At 40.2% G+C, this 17,346-nt stretch overlaps 1 protein-coding gene across 8 annotated transcripts in view; it reads left to right on the plus strand.

The window, feature by feature from the left end:
- Positions 1-17,346, plus strand: part of TTLL5 (tubulin tyrosine ligase like 5) — a 121,634-nt gene that overhangs the window by 69,098 nt on the left and 35,190 nt on the right. For all 8 annotated transcript variants that reach the window (XR_014883661.1, XR_014883662.1, XR_014883663.1 and 5 more), the window contains one exon: positions 744-898. Coding sequence is in view for 5 of the 8 variants with exons in the window: in XM_085225344.1 (XP_085081470.1) it covers positions 744-898 (155 nt within the window). In the remaining 3 variants the exon portion in view is untranslated. The remainder of the gene's footprint in view (positions 1-743; positions 899-17,346) is intronic.

Here is a 17,346-nt window from a genome sequence, read left to right on the forward strand (position 1 = left end):
CATTGTTAAAGAACGTCAGCCTTTATAGTGTTTTGCAACATTCATAAAATGTTTTAAGATGAATTATTAAGCTTCTGCAAGAGATGCCATTATTGTATGAACTTAGGCTCTTTTCAGCAGACCAGCAGGCTGTGTGCGCTCACAGTTTGATCCTTTCAGAAGACATGGGAAGAATGTTTAGAGAAAGAAACAATGAAATATGTTTTAGATGCTTAAAACAAATTCATGATTTCTTTAGAACTCGATAATAAAACAAACTTATACCAAATATGATTTTAGGCTATCGTTAAGTATTTTATATAGCTACTTGTGTGAACAATTTGAAGGTGGTGTGGGTGGAAATGTTCATTCTCGTGTGGTAGAGTTAGATACTGAGTTGATGGATTGTGCATCTACTGTGGAGTAGGGTAGAGAGAAGACAGAGTGCATATGGCTTATTCAGTGACACAACTTGTGACGACTGGACAGACACACTGAGTTCTTTTCAGAAAGTGCAATATAAGCACCTATCTTTTGTAGAGTTAACTTTTTAACGTAGAATTTTTTTTTTAACTGTATCCTTGTTATCAGTTCCATAGCAGGATATGTTTTCCTGCTTTAGGATTTTTGCCTGATTCTTGTCTTTTTCCTCCTTTGTGCTTTTAGTTACCTTAGTGCATACTCTATCCAGTATGCTTAGTGCCATTTTTTGCTCATTTCTTGTTTTTTAATGGTTTCTGATGTCTTTGTCATTGCCTCCGCAGTTAACAAGCTTGAACTTAGCAAGTGGAGCTGTAGGCAAGGGGAACGCAACTGTGCCCCCAGGCTACCGATCAGCGCTCAACAGAAAAGGGCCATTGTGGGCTGTTCAGTCAGACACTCTTACAGATGACAGAAGATGCATCTCTTCAGCAGTCAGGTAAGTTAAAACTGATGTTCCATGTTTTTGAAGGAGAGTACTTAGAAGCTCATCCATAATTTCTTTGATCTCTTGCTCAGAAGATTTGGCCTAAGGGCCGAATACTAGTTCTTCTCAGGACTACGTTAGGAATTAGGCTCATGAAAACTAACCTGTGTTCCTAGTACCAGCAGTTTCGTGGGGAATGAGTAAATAGATGAACACGTGGAAAAGGAGGGAAAAGGAAAACGTCATTTTCTCTTCTCTGATTATTTCTTATCTCTATAAGTTTCGGTGCCTTGGTGTCAAGACATAAGCAGAATGCAAACTTTTACCTGATGCTGTAGAAATCTCCACCAAGGACTCATCTTCATGCTTTTTCTTTGAATATCAAGTTTCTGTTGTTTAAAGATAGAACAGCACCCGGTAGTGTTTCATTAAGTTTCCTTTTCAGATGGCTTCCTTCTGCTATTTATTAGTTCTGGACATTGGAATTTGTATTTGTGGCTGATATACTCATGGAACTCAGAGAATTATGATTCTGCAGAAAAAAAAGCTGTGTTTCTGTAGAAAAAAAAACCTATTTACCCCAAGGATTCTAGATCTTGGAAGTTAAGTGCAAGGTGAGCCTACTGCAGAAGTCTAGGCTGAACACAGGCTCAGAACTGCTTACGACATCTGATTTCTTCATTTGCTAGTGCTTTTTTGTCCTTTTAAATTCAATAACGAGGCAGGACTTCCAGCATTTAGGACTAGAAAACAACGTACAGGTGAAAATGTTAATTCATCTAATTGATTACTGGAAAATGGAGGAAGGTAAGAAAGGCAGATATGCAGTATAGAAAGCATGTGACCTGGGTGGTCATCTTTTCCCAAATGGGTTCTTCAATAGAAGGACTGGAATGGGATTTGGAAAGCTCAAGAAAAATTTTTCTTATTTCATCAGTCACTGCTTTTCATCCTACCTAAAGAAGAGGAATGTGAGAAATGAATTCCTGGCCTGTTTCTGTTCCAGCACAACATTTGCCTCTGGGGTTTGCAGTTATTAAGAGAGGTGGTGATTCTGCTCTTGGAGACCAGCCAGGGTAGCTATTACCTAATCCAAATAAAGAACCTATCCAACAGGTGTAAGCTGCCTTCCTCTCCTACACAGTTTGAGGGAGCAGCAGAGTGCAGGCTGTCATAGGCTGTTTGTTTCTCAATTCTACTTGCACCTTTGCATGGATTCAGACATAGTTGGAAAGGATTTACAGTCATAATCTTCTATGAATCTCCACAGAAGGCAGAGTAGTTACCACCTTTCTCTGAAGCCAATTTTGTTACATATTGTTACCTGCCAATCTGACAACCTAGCTTTTAATGGCCAGAGCTCTACTCTGAACTGTGCCTCATCTAGCATTCTATGTGTAGCTTAATGCCTGTAGAAATTGTTCTATTTCATACAAGGATCCAAAAGTTCTTCAGAAGTGTCTGGCCGCAGCTGGTATAAGATTCTGTTGTCAAACTTTTTATGAAACATTTGGTCTTTCAGTACTTGAATCATCCTTACTATTCTCAAACCAAGAGACAGAAAGATACCATAAGACTCTTTGCTGAATTACTTTATTTTCATGGCTGCTTGCCTAAAATGGCCAGAATATTGGAAATCAAAAGTTTTTCATGAATATGGAGAAAAAATATCCTGAGACAATGCTGGATTACTTGGCTATGAACTTTCTTTTAATGAAAGAATTCCAAAAGAAGCATCAAGATCATGATATACTGAAATAGCTAGTATTTCAAATGACTAATTTGCTGCTTAGTCTGTTACACTGGAGCTCAGCAGTTCACAGAGGGTCACCTAATGAGTGTCAGCCTGTGCTCAGTACTGGATGACTATGTGAAGAAAAGCTTCCTGTTTTCTTCATTGAGGTTCTTGTCTAGCAGTTGTAGAATTTAGCAAGGATGGAAATGTTTTGTCAATGGGTCTCTTATCTGGCTTGCATTTGGCTCCAGTTCAAACATCTGCCTCTGAAACTCAGTCACTACAGTTTTTGCAGAGCTGTATGGTAAAACTAAGCCATCTTGCTGCTTCCGAGTTTTGCTTGAAAATTTTATTGTGATACTCGTGAGCTATGAGATTCAGGCTATTATTAATAATTTTTTCTCCTTCTTAATTTCCACTCCCCCAGTACAATTTATCTAAGTTTCTCTGAGCAGAAGTTAGTTCTCCATTTTTTTGATTGAATGCTGCTCTACAGAAGAGTTGCCAAACTAATAGTCAGCTCTGCCAAAAGACAAAGGCAATCTTGAGTTTGTAATAATGAGACAGAGAACAACACTGGATATGTTAAAATGTTATTTATAAATCTATAGCACTGTCCCTTTTAAAACTTTTTTTTTAGTTACTTCCTATAAGCTTTGTCTCTGTTCCCAATCAGACTGAGTTTTAGGCTTTCACTATGTCCAAGATGAAGAAAGTACAAGAGGTGTGATGTTCCAAGTTGCATAGGGGTTCACTTTTGACTTCCGTAACATGGCTGTTAGAGGCCCTTTGCCATGTTTGCTGTAGCCTGGCTTATATTACCCTCTATAGCTCTTTGCAGTTCTGCCAAATCTGCTCCGTCCTTTAACCATAGTCCTGAAGGTCTTATTCCAATCTGTCTCAGCTTCTTGCTCTGTCAGTAAGGAACGTTACTTATTCACATTCTGCCTTAACCACATGAACAGGTTAGTTATGCACTTTATAAGGAAAGCGTTTAAGATTGCTGCGTATGATATTATCATAACATTATTAAAGTAACCTAAGAATAACAAAAATGAAAGTGATTTCTTATTATCCATTGGAACTGATTTCCTGACATTGAATTTAAGACCGTACTAGAAATGTGACAATGGTCATCTCCTGAAGACATTCTCAGTTGCACAATAAACGTAGAAAATAGTGTTTAAGAGAACAAAATTGATTGTTCAGAACCTAAACTAATGGCTGAGTACTGGTGGCAAATAATTGCATAATCATCAATAATAGGATGGTAGGCTTTCCTAGGAGCTTCTGGCACTGGAATTTGCACTGGTATCTCACTTGTTTTTAAAACTGTTCTCAAAGAGTTTTTTTGGCTTTGCAAATCACTTAATCTCCATGACCTGGGCCAAAGCTAATGAGAGAGAAATCTTTCTAATTAGTACAGATTTCTGTGTTTTCAGTGGGCAGCTTGGATTCTGCCATCCTTGCACAGGTTCATCTTTTAGAACTCGTAACAGGCAGTGTGTTGGCAAACATTCAGCAGTGATACATGGCCAGTATTTTTCCAGAACCTTTGTTTCATTAGCTCCTTGGTCTTTCAGGACAGCTTTCTCAAAACTAAAGACACAACCCATCTAGTTCTGCATATTTTTTCCTTGTATCTTTTGACAGATTTATCTAACTTATTTGAGGGACGCAGCCAAGCAAGCTTCTCTGTCATCAGTCAGAAGCTAGAATGGCACTCCAACTTATACCAAACAGCTTAGATTCTAACTGCTATTAAAGTCAGAAACAAAGGATTCTGCTCTTTTTGTTTAGGATGTCCCAAATACTTCTTAGCTCACTTCTTAGCCAAGGTGCTCAGGCTCATTAAGAAATAATGTTTTGTTGACAGGCTCCCTGAACTGGGTTAAATGCTGAAAACAATGTTTTTCAATTTTCTTATCTAGGGTTTTCTATGTTTAAGTTGTTCTGTCATTCTTAGTGGTAGGAACAGCTTAGGGCATTGTGGGTTGTGTGCATATAGCTGCCATGTGCCCAGGTTCCAAAACAGGTTCTCCTTTTTTGTAGTTCTATTTTATTTCTTGCCTGGAAGTCTTGAGTGGGTTGGGAAAGCAGAAGCATCCTAGGCTTTCAGGAACCCCTAACTGTCTAGCTCAGGTCTAAAATTCCTTTAAGTATCTGATCTGCAGTGAACCTGAAGTACTGGGGAAGAATTGCCCCCATCTGGAGTACTGTGTCCAGGCCTGGGGCCCCCAGTGCAGGGAGGACATGGAGCTCTTAGAGGAGGTCCAGAGGAAACTAGGATGATTATTTCATGGAATGAAACAAGATAATCATTGTGGTCCTTTTCAACCCAGGCCAGTCTATGATTCTGTGATTCTATGAATTAGATGTGCTACCCATCCACAGTATAGTTAAAGCATTCATATAAGTGCTTATGGACTACACTGCATGTATTTTACTGCTCATGTGCAAATCAACATTATGGGCAACGTAAACCCAGTACTTCTTAAAATCACATCTTCCTGTGAGATTGAAAGATGTGATAATTCTATTAATCTTGGCAGCTAATTTTTATAAGAATATATTTGTTTCTCTTTGTTGCATGTGTATTGCCTTGTAATTCTGCATCTCAAGGGTTAGTGGTAACTTTCCTCTCTTCCAAGTTGCATGTTTCAAGCTCCCTGCAGTCTCTGGACAGGTAGAGACTGTTCATCCTCTGTCGTGTGCTCCACTTGCCAAGTGGCTGGAGCCTGTTTGTTTGCATAGCAGCTGGGTGCACGCTGACTTTGAAGAGACTGCACTGCACTGATGCCTCTGGAGGAAATGAAGAGAGAAGGCAGCAGGCACTGATGGCCACAACAGACCTTCAGTTTCAAGAAACTCTGCAGTGACCTTAACACTTCCCTAGCTAGGCAGCACAGAAGTGCCAAAGCAGCAGCAACAGAACATGACCAATACCAGTCCTGTGCCAGCACTGAGTTCCCTGTTCCTTTCTCCTAATACCGTTTGTCCCTTCTCTTTTCTCTGAGGAAATGTCTGATTATGAACTCAGTCTGTCTGCACTGTACCTCTTTTCTGCAGGATTCATGCTTGCACAGTCTTTTTCTTTCCTTCTGGTGTAAAGATGTCCCTTCTAATACCTAGTAACAGCAGAGTGCTATCCTTGATCAGGAGCAGGAGTCCTCATTATGAGGCAAATCTCACACAGGTCATTCTGATGCTGATTTCCTTCAGTTGTTAAACCACTGTAAGAGCCTCCAGCTTATAGCTCCTTTTATCAGGCTGCTTGCAGGGATGAATGCTGTGTCTAGGAAAGCTTGTATAGAAAAGTCCCTTTTTAGTAAGAAGGGCTATTTGCATTAGAACACGCACAAGGCTGATTACTGTTGCCTGGATTTTCTTCCTGTGGCAGGCCTCTCTTATCTTATATGCCTAAATTAATTAAATTTCATTATTTCTGTGGGAGAGTAAATGAGAATGGGTGTAATGATTTTTTTTTTTCTTTTCTTTTTTTTTTTTTTTTTTTTCTGTGATCCCATCTGGTTCTCCTAGGCAGCTCTGTCACAACTGTATTCACTTTTGGCCCTTGAGAAACAATAGTTCTGGGAGCCCTGAGTCTGGGAGTTGATGTAGGATTACTATATTGAGAGGAAATTTGAGGAGGGAGGGTGAAAAACAAATTCTGCATGGGTAGCTTTACGTTCTTGCAGCACTCCTTGTCTCTGGCTTGTACGAGTTCTTTTTTCATTCCCACATATTAGTGCATGGAGCAGCCTTCCCCCTCCCTGATAATCTCTAACCTTTCTCTTTAAGCATCTCCCAGGGTCTCTGGTGACAACTTGTTAACTTTCAAGGCAAACTGGCTGACTACACCTTCATAAATACATGGCTTGTCTTGTAATACTTCTTATATATTTTGGTCACGCTGAAGAAATGTGTGATGGCAGGTTCAATTACTTTCATCCTGCTTGGAAATTGCCCTGAGCCTCAGCACCGCAGGTTGGCACTGCCTCGAAGGATCCCTGCTTCCCACAGCCAGGCCTTGGCTCTGGCTGCTTGGAGCCTCTGGGAGAGGAAAGGCGGAAAGCTCGTGACTTGCCCAGACAGTTTGAGGCCTGGCCCTGCAGCCTCAGCTCCCCAGACGCTGTTGAGTCGGACTTGGCTGGCAGCCGCTGAGCTGTTACTTTTCCGAGGTAATAAGTGAGATTAATCGCAGGACCCTTTCCAGAGGCGAAGGGGGTTTGGGTTGAGTGCAGGGAGAGTGCAGGAGCCAGTGCTGAGTCTGGGAGCTGGAGGTGTTTGCTGAGTCCTTGCATCAGGGCAGAGCTGGGCAAAAGCAGACTGGTGCATGGCCTGCAGCTGCAGCCTGGGGGATTCCTTAGGCTGGTTCCATCTGAGTGCAGGGGCACAGCATCTGCGTTATATCTCTGAGGGTCCGCTGAGCTTGGGCAACTGTGCTTTTTGCAAATAGTCCTAGTAATGTGAGAGGACAGGTTTCTCTTTCAGCACCTGGCTCTGACTTGCTATGACTTCCTTTCAGAGAAGGTATGAAGATCTTTTCCATTATTCCCATCAAGCAGCCTGTGTTGGTAGGTGGAGGGCAGTAACAGGGTTTTTATGCCTTCCCTAATGATAATACAGCACCACAGTTTTTGATTCTTTCTTTTCAGCTGCCTCCCCTGACTGACCTTTCTCCAATGTAAACATAGGATTTGCCATCCTGGATCAGGCTGCTAATCTTTATACTTCACCTGTTTTGTCCTTTAGAGTAACTAGCGCTAATATCTTCAGTAAAAGTGCAGAACTTTTGGCTGGCAGCAAATAAATTTCCTGTCTCTGGGAAAAGCTTGCTTTTGCCCTCCAACTGCTAATGGCTGACTTAATTTCTCACCATATTTTCTGTTCTACATAGGTAGTCTTGCTGTGGGTGTTGTCATTAATCATATTTTACTGTCTGGAAAGGTTGTAGCCTCATTCATGAGCTGTAGCACAGGTGAATTTTGTATTATGCAAAAGTCTCCCTTTATAATTTTTTTTCAAATTTGCCAATAGTCTTTGCTCCTTTAATATGTCAAGGCAGACAGAAGTGCTTTCTTTATTTTCTACGCTATTTATTCTGTATGTTTCTATCGCCTCCTTCCTTACTTGTCTCTCCTGAACTAAACAGACCCATTCTTTTTCAAGTTCTGAATGGATATCTTCCAGCCCTCAAATAATTTGCTGGCTGTCTTTATTCAGATGACAGGACTTGAAAGCAGTACATCAAGTAGGAGTGAAACAGTGATTTTATGTGATGTTGTCATTTTTAACTTATTATCTAACTCATAACTTGCATATACTTATACCTTGCTGGCTTCTGACCATGCTAAACATTGAGTTTTCGTTAATATATGGTTGTTTTTCTTTGACTATTGCAGTTAATGTAACACTGAGAAACAGGTATAGGCTGTTCAAGCTGGTACGATTCTTTTTTTAGTTCCTCACCAATGAACTCTCTTCTGACTTTTAGATCATATTAATAGATTTTGTTGGCTGTGACAAAAGCTACATGCTGTTCTTGATTCTAGTAAGCATTTAATTTTAGTATAGACCTAGTTTAAATCTTTTAGGATCTTTTCTCATACCCTCTCTCCCAAGCCATCCCTAATCTTAAATCTTTGAAGTATTCTGTAGAGTTTCTATGTGTTTTATATTGTAAAGTCATCTACAGATCTCCTTTGTCTCTGTATTTAGTTAAATCTCTCAATCACCATTTAAAAACTTGCTTTACAGAGTGGTGAGCAGAGGGTTAATGTGGCCACAGCTCTCACTTCAGTAGTTTTTGGTGGGGAGATCAACTGTTCTGCTGCTCTGGGCTTTCTAGGAAAGAGGATACCCCAGCAGCCCAGTGCTCTGCAGGAGCTGCTCTGCCTAAAGCAACCTTTCTCTGTAGAAGAGTTCTGAAAGGGTTACAAAGGAGCCTTGGCTGTTTCCTTGAGCTATTTGGAAAGGACAGGCCTCAGACAGTTTGGCAGGAACCTGGGGCCCTGTTTTTTCCAGCCCAGCCCTTCCTCCTGCACAGAGCTGTCAGGGAATCCCACGAATGTCTGGTTTCTCCTCTTTCCTAATTTTTTAACAATATTTTTATCCGTTCCTGGCTCTTTCCCACACAGGGACCTCAAGTTTTGTCCATTGCTTGGCTCTGCAGGTAGTGAGATGGAAATGCTACCATGCCACAGCTGTTGAATTTAGTTCACAGTTGTGTGGCCGAGAAGGGCACTGGGAAGCTTCCCAGAAGAGTGTTCTTTCTGGCACTGAATCTTAAGGCAGGTCCATGTGACCTAAGAACACAGGGATTGAATGGGCCCATCTCTGAACTGTGCTGTTCCTGTGGGTCACCGTAAGGCCCTTGAAGCCTCAGAGTGCATTGTTCTGAATCTGCTCTAGTAGACACACAGCAAACTTCTGCTTTGTAACAATGGATAGTCCCTTTTAAGCTAGTCTTGTAATGGACAAGACAGTGTAGCAACCTTTCCTTCATTTGCCTTACACTCTCCAGGGCTGTCCTGAAGCTGAACTCATGGTGAATATTTTGGAGGTTTGAGTTTGCACTGTACCTTTTGGTGACAAAGAAATGGATTTGCATAGAGTGAAGGAACAGATGTCTTAATGCCAGAAAGTTTGGTTACTGCTCAGAGCAAAGGCATTTAAAGGTGTCTCTATGTTGGAGATACCATGCTCTGCAGCTGAGAAAGCAAGATAATCCTAACTCAATTTTTTCTTTCTCAGTAAGTCTCTCAGATGCTAGGAGCCATGTGTGATCTGAGATCCATGTGGAAAGCCTTTCCAGAAGGCAGCCCTCTTGTGGGTCAGTCCCTGGATAACTCCCTGAATTCAGCAGCTAAAGAGCCTGAAGTCAAGCTCAGATAAATCAGGGGTTTCAGTGATCAAGAAAGAGTGCCAGAGCAGAAGGTAGCAAAAGGGGCCAAAGGCTTCTTCTTCTTCCTGTTAAGCTTTGTTTTGGGGATACCTTCCCTTGTACAGTGAAGTTTCCACCACCAGTATGTATTCAAATTTTCCATCCAAGCCGAAGTCATGCTTTGGCTTCATTTGTTCAGGATGAACACCATGCTTTTTGATGTGTTGTCCTGTGATTTAACAGGAATACTCTTCCAAAAGTGGAGAGAAACCCCTTTCCTGTCCCAGAAAGTGTTAATCAGCTTTTCCTATGAAGGTCCTACTTTGTCATCTAATTTTCCCTACTTTTCAAACTGGGGAGGTTTTGTAACTGACACAGGAGCTGGTGAATTCTATGTTGTTGGCTCCATAACAGCCTGTTATTCTCTGGGGCTTCTCTGGCTGCAGGTATCGATCAGCAGCTATTTGTGAGCTATGCAGGGCTCCAACATTTAACAACAACAACAACAAAAAACTCTTTTGAAGAAGGAGGAGGGGGGAAAAAAAAAGCATTAAAAAGTCGGAAAGTATTTCAACTTCCATGTGTATGTGGTGACAGCTTTGTTTGGAGATCCTCCTTACTAGCTCATAGCTTTTTGAAGTATACATACATTGTGTGATCTGAAGAGGATAGGGCAACCAGAACTCCCCTGTGGAATGCCAGTTTTTTGTTTAGGGAATAGTGTGAATGAGTAGTGTTGGTGGTGTTTTTTTAGTCTTTACCTAATGCTGTATACTGCCAGCCAGGAAGCAGTTTGACCAAAATGCTCTGGATGAGAGGACTTGACTGATAATAAGACAGAATGCATTTCGGTGGCTCAGAAAGGATGGACATTGGGCTGTCCAGAACCAGTGCTTATTACAAAGATTTTTAAGCGTACTGGTAAAAGTAGGCTCTACAGCAGTAGGATAAATTAAGTCTTATGTGGAAATACTGATGTATCCAGGATCCTTTATCATGAGCAGCTGTTCCTAGAGGTTCATTTTGTAACAATAGTTGAAAGATTAATATCCTCCTTAAAAATAAATAGTTAAAACAGCCACCAGGTAATGTTTAAAGTTACCAATTTCCAGAAACTCTCCCCTTGAATTTATTAACATTTCTCATCCAGTTACTGTCCTTACTGTCCACAAACAAACCAGGTGGGGAGAGGCCAGGGCAGCCTGACTGATCCAAGTCTATTGAAAACTGAAATTGTGGTGTTACAAAAAGCTTGAAATAACTTCTTTGCTAGAAAGTGTGTTCTTATTAAACGTATTTCTGATCTCAGCTCCACTAGCAGATACTTGGATGCAAGATTCTTTAACGGACTCATGATGCTTAAGGTTTTGTTTTTTCCATAAATACCTTCACCTGGCTGATACTTTAAATGGCACTTAAAGGCTGTCCAACTTAAGCAGTGAGCATGACAAAGAGAAACGCCATCTCAGTCATTGGGAAGAAGTCAAATGGAGAAAATAGTGTATGTGGAAGATACAAGCATAGGCTCTTGAAACTCTCTAAGAACCCCAGGAGCAATACTTCAGAGGCTTTGTTCTTGAGATAGGTGCACTGGTAAATGCATCTCTTTATTAGAAAAAAAACTGCGTTTGGTAGCTCCAAAATGTTCTCCAAGATATGAGATTTTTGTCCTACTAACAGTAATACCCTTATTCTGTTTTCAGAATTTCATACCAAAATATCATGGAACTTAGAGTTTATTCCCTATGAAACAGAAGGCTGCCTGTTAGGATTGTTTGGAACAGCTGTTGTGGAGTTTCGTTTTGAGTGTTAAGAACATGCTGATCTTTTTTTTTTTAATTTCTTCATGGAGGATCTTTGATTTAACATGGAATTAATTTAATCAGAAAGCCATAAGAACAATAGCTTTGTTCCTTCATGTTCACAGGTATTTCTGTTCTTAATTTTAATTTGTTTAATTTTCTCATATACCACATTCTGCATATACCACATTTAAAAATATTAAATAAAATATCCTATTAGCAAAATAATTTTGGAAGCCTATTTTTAGTAGTTGGGCTAGCTTGGGCTAATTTTCAAGAAATTTGAATTCAATCCATTTTTAGATTTTTAAAAAATATCTTGTCATTCTGTTCGGGATTTTGGTTTTGCATAACTGACTTTTTTTTCCGCAGATCAGAGTCATCTCATTTCCATGTGAAATTCCAATTTTCTGCTGATTATGCTAGCTTAAGTGATTTAAAGCATTTAATTATGGAGTTGGAACTATTTGTTTTAAGGTCACTTCCAACCCAAGCCATTCTATGAAATACGAAAGTATGAAATATGAAAGTGAACTAATGTTATGCACAGATTTCTACATTGTTATGAGTCATATGGGACAAAATGATTCATGTCATGCAGCAATTTTCTTTATAGATGTTTTCTAAACAGGATAAATTCCTTATAAGTGTATTATGATCTCTTAGGGCATTGCAGAACCTGAAGATTTGACTATAAATATCATTAGGCCTGTGTTACTGAAGAGCATTTCTGTGGAAGGAAAGAAAACTGTATTGCTGCATTTTTTTTGTAATCTGCAAGTCTTGTTCTGGAATGATGTAAATTCCTGCTATACAAGTAGCTCAATCTATGAAGTTGTGGTATGTTTCTAGGGAGCAAAACCATGTAACACCTACTCTTGTAATTTAGTTCCAACTTTTGTCTGACATCCACTATTCACCTTTATGCAATTGAGAGATTGCTTACCATCTTAATCTCTGCCTAGTCCCTAGAGAGCCAATAGCACAATACACAACAAAAGATTATCCTTTTTGCAAATACTACTCTTTTCAGCTCAAGACATCCAAAAGCCACATTTATCTCTTCAAAGAACAGGACTGTAGTAGTGTAGCAGTTCTGGTGTTTCTCAGAAAAGTCTGTCCTGTTTAGAACATTGGCTGAAACATCACAAAAGGCATCAAGTATAAAGAAGTGGCATATAAAGATTTCTTGTTTGGACACTGGATACAGTTGTCGTGGTCCTTTCCTGGTGTGCCTTATCTATGCTAGGAAGGGACTCTTGAAAGGGCATTATTCCACTGAGTGGCTGGGATATTTTAGTCTGTCCTTATAAGGATTTAGCATCTGCAGCTGCATCTTTGACGTGTTCGTGCTTAGCATTGCATGCAATCACTTGGTGAAATTCCTGAAGTACTGATTCCATGGTTCCCATCTGTTTTCCCAAGTCTGGGAGCTTCTGACTAATTATAAAGTTTTCTCTGTATACTGTAGGAAACAATTCCACTTTGGCTCCAGAAGAAGGGATTGGGTTGGACTGGAATATGGGATTGCATAATTTTTTTCAACTTTAACCACAAATTCCTATGAAAGCTATTGCATTTCTCTGTAGATACCTGCTTTTAGCTTTTGGTTTCCACTGTCATTAGAAGTATTCAATGCTTATATACAGTCCAGAAGCAATCAGTCATTAAGGAAGCTGAGCAAAGTTAGATTTGCAAGAGAACAGCACCATCCCATTCTACCTTTCTCAGACTCCTGAGGAGAAAACATAGACAGAGTGTTCAGCTGGGATGACCAGCAGAGCTAGCACAAATGTATTGTACACTCTTCTGGTTGTACTGAAGGAGGACACGTCACAAATAGGTGTGCCTGTTCGAAGGGACTGAATTTAAAACATTCTACTTCTAGATGCTGCAAATTAAACAAGAGCTTATCCTCCACCTCCTAGACTGCCATTGGATGCGAAAAGCAGAATTTTCATGTGTAAGAATTCAAGCTCAAGGTCATCTAAATAAGTTTTTGTGCAACTTGAGCATCTTAAGCAGCCTGGGTCTGACAGAGAGGTATCGTTCAACAACCCTAAGTCTGGGAACTGCCTTTTAGATCACACCAGTTCTTTGTACTATACATTAACTATCTGAGCATCCTTTTATTCACTTTATTTTAATGACAGATTTTGTCTACCATCAGATTTGGTAGTTTCCTGGGAAAAGATAGGATTGAACCAGGTAAGCCTGAGTTTTTTCTTGTACTTCCAGTGGTATAATCATAAATTCCCTATTCACTGTGCATAACTGTGGTCCATCAGCTGGCCTGCTTGGTCAGCATGTGCATTGCTGCCAGCTAAGGAAAGAGGGAGGCAACTGGATGTTTCGGGGCTCTCCCACAATTTTCCGCTCCAGCACCTGCTTTGGAAATGGCCAAAGAACTGCCAAACATGCTGAAGTGGTTAAGTGTACCAGCTTCTAAAGAAGCTAAAGGGGAGGAGTGGTTCTTGCCTGATGGGTTTTCAAAGGGAGCTGAGACTTTGAAGTTTTGTTTTAGCAGCTGCCAGGTATGCAGCCTCAGCCCGTGCTGCACTTCTGCCCCCAGCCTTCATGCATTACATTCTTCTTTACACACGCCAGAATGGAGAAAATGGGGAATAAATTAATTAAACCAAGAGTGTGGATATTAGCAATAGAGTTGCTTTATTGTACCATTTGGTTTAGAGTGCTTCGCGCCACATATCAGTGAAACACTTTGCACTTGCTTTGGCCCGTTAGAGTAACAAATTTGTTCACTTCAGGTTTTTTTGCTTATCAAATTACTGCTTTTCTACTTTCATTGTTTCAGCCAAAATCAGGACACTGATTCCTCCCAGAGTAATTGTAGCAGTTTTACTGTTTTGTTCTGTAATGGCTACATGAAGTAGGCAGAAATTTATCTCCATAATGCCCCAGAACTCCTTTCTCAAAATGATGAGACCAGATCATCTTTCCAGTAAGGAAAGTAAGACCCAGAGAAATGTGGGGGACTAAATATACCTGTCAAAGCAGGAGTGGGTACCATTCACTGCAGTAGCTGCTGGAGGTAGTTAGCTAGGAGCTTCCCCTTTGCTCACCCAGTTCTTCTCTGCCAGAAAGGAGGTGTTTTATTTCAGTTTATTTACACTGAATATTGAATTCTTTTATGATAATGTGAACTCCTCAGTGAATTTTCCTGTGGAAACACTGGGTTACTGGAGATGCTATAGGCTGTACTTAAGCTCTGTTCTTTTCTGGAGATGAAAAGGTAGGTAGATCCCAGTAGGAATGGGAATTTATGGAACAGCACTGGGAATGGAGTCGGGGTTTTATTCTGTTCAGCTTAAAACAAAAAAGGAACAACAGCGAGGCCAGAATTGTCATAAACTGGAATAGTCTTCTCTGGCAAGGGAATGTGCTTCTGTGGTATTAATCACTGGAGGACAAAGTGCCAAAAATGGAGAGATTCTTGCTCTGCAGTACTTGAACAGCTTGCTTTTTCAGGTGAGGCTTTATAAAAATAGAAGTTTTTCAACTCTTTTATTGCAGATCTTTATAGTCCAGTTCTGGTATGTTGATACTAGTTTCTGGTGGTAATAGTGGTGGACAGATGCATGGGAGCTTTGGGAGGAGAGATGCGGTGATTTTTGTTGTTGTTCCAACGTTGGCTATAGATTTTATAAAAATACTTTGTCTTTCAACATTAGAAGTGGATAGCACGTAACTCAAGTGAAAGTGATGTTCTGTTAATTTTTTTTTAAGGTTGCATTTTAGCTACCACCAAAATGTGTCACGTTTTTTGAAAAATACCGTGTAAATTTTTAAGGTATTTTTCTCTACTGAAAAGTGTGTTGTGTTTTGTTGTGTTTTTTTTTTTTTTTTTTTTTTTTTTTTGTGCAAGTAGGGTTTGTCTGGAGGATTCTTAGAAAGAGCACTACAGACTTGGAGAACTTCTGTCAGTTTTAGCTTGAGAAGAACATTTGTTTTGTCTTGGCTGAAATAAGCACTTCCAGCAAACTTCCATTATCTCTAAGGATATTGGATGAAAAATAGGATTTACCTCTTACATTACAAGTACAGTATTATATGTGAATTAGGCTTGCAGGGATTCCAGAAAAGCTTCTAGCTGTAAAATAGCTAGCACCTCAACCCTGGGATTGCTTTGGTACCAGTGTGTTGTGCTACTCTTCAGATGGCTGAAAGTTTGTATTTTGATGTTTGTGTGTAGTATATATCTGTGGCCTCTGCATCACTGATCTTTTTTCCAGAAATATGCAATGTGTGATATGCTAGCCATGTCTATGCAACGTATACAGTTAGTAGGTCAATTTCTGCACTAGTAATAACCCATGCTATTATTATGCCTTTGATTATGGTTTTGAACATATTACACCACCACTCCCCAGCTACATTTTTTGTAATCATGTTGTTTATAGACATAGAAAGTGTGTGCTAACACAGTTGCCACATCCTACTTTTTATCCACCCTACTGTTCAAGGAGCCCCAGCAGGTGAATTTGTCTTTGTACAGGAGGTGGAGGCAAATAAATAAATGCTCTCTTAACTCCAGCATAATGGAACGGCAAGAGGAACCTGAGGAGGAAAAGCAGTCTGTTCAGCAACTGGGAGATCACTCAAATCCAGTCTATTTGTTGCCATACCTTGTTATCTTACATAAGTTCATCTGAGGGATGAGAAGAGCAGAAACTTCATAAGGAATCAAAATTGTAACATGGAGAAAAATGGTATTGGTGATTCTTGGGTGAGCATCTAAGGTCCATCAGGCTTAGGGGACTGTGTATGTCTATCTTTTTAATGGGCAGCCCCTTGAGCTTCATTATGTTGGAGCTAGGTTGATAAATTTTTAGGTTTTTTAAGGAAAGAAAGATCTTTTTCAGACCTTACCTTTGCTCATGTATCGGTGCTTGGGCAATTATCCAAAACCAGGAGACTGTTAACTACAAGCATTCAGTGTCACAGCAAGGACCCACAGGAATGACCTTTAGTTCATGTTTTGTAATTTTTCTTACTTGTTTGTGTTTCAGCAGATAGATGTTATACAACTCCAGCTATGTTGCTGACTGGTAGCATCAGATGTGTGCCTTCCTGTTGCCATTGCAGTACTCTCTTTTCATTGGACTATTCCTCCTAATGTTACTGTTGCCCAGGTAGCCTTCAGATGATGACAGCTCCTGGTTATTTGAATTTGCACATCTTTGATCTTGAAGAACAGATTCTGGCCTTTCCTCTAGGTATATAGATTCTGAATGTAGAAGTGCTACTTCTCTTGTGAAGTTCTGTTACCTGGCCATTGCTTTTGGCCTTGAGATTTATAAACGTGATGTCAGAGAACTCTATACTTCAGCCTGCTTTGTCACCATAAACAGACTTTGTAAGCTATCAAGATTTGTAAAGGCTTCTCTAAAAGACACTGATCAGTGGGTCTTCATTTACTGCAATACGATGATAAGTACACTGGATGTCAAGCAAATTTGACTGCTTTCATGAACTTTAGAGCAAATTTTGTAGAATTTGGAGGCATATGCTGTTGTTTAGTTTTGTCTGTTTAGTAGTTAGATGACAAACTGTCTGAAGTTGGGAGAACGTGACATCTCTACTCCATAGTTGTATGACACAACTCAAAAATTATTTCGGCCTCAAGAGGTATGAAACTTAGACAGCACAATCTTGGATGAACCCTGGAAGACTTGTGGTGTAATGCCATCCTCTCCTGCATCTTTTGGGAGGCTGATAGAGACAGGGTCATTTAGCTCTACAAGGTATTTATAGTCTTGAGCAGAGGCAGAGCACTGGGAGTACTCTCTCCCATCTCCTGAATCCTAATCCTACCAAACTCAATAGTCTGTTTTTCTGTTTGTTTATTCTCTAGATTTCACCAGTGTAGCCCAATTCTAAGTTTTCATTTGCCTCTTGAGACTTAAATGAGAGGCGTGAGCTGCTCCCTTCATTCCCCATTCTGTTATTCCAGTGGGATCTTGCAGCTGCTGCTTGGGCACATCTAGTGAGAAGCACAGCACTCTGGGAAAGCCTA

This window comes from Meleagris gallopavo, chromosome 5 (assembly GCF_905368555.1).
Source record: "Meleagris gallopavo chromosome 5, MGAL_WU_HG_1.1, whole genome shotgun sequence".
NCBI lineage: Eukaryota > Metazoa > Chordata > Aves > Galliformes > Phasianidae > Meleagris > Meleagris gallopavo.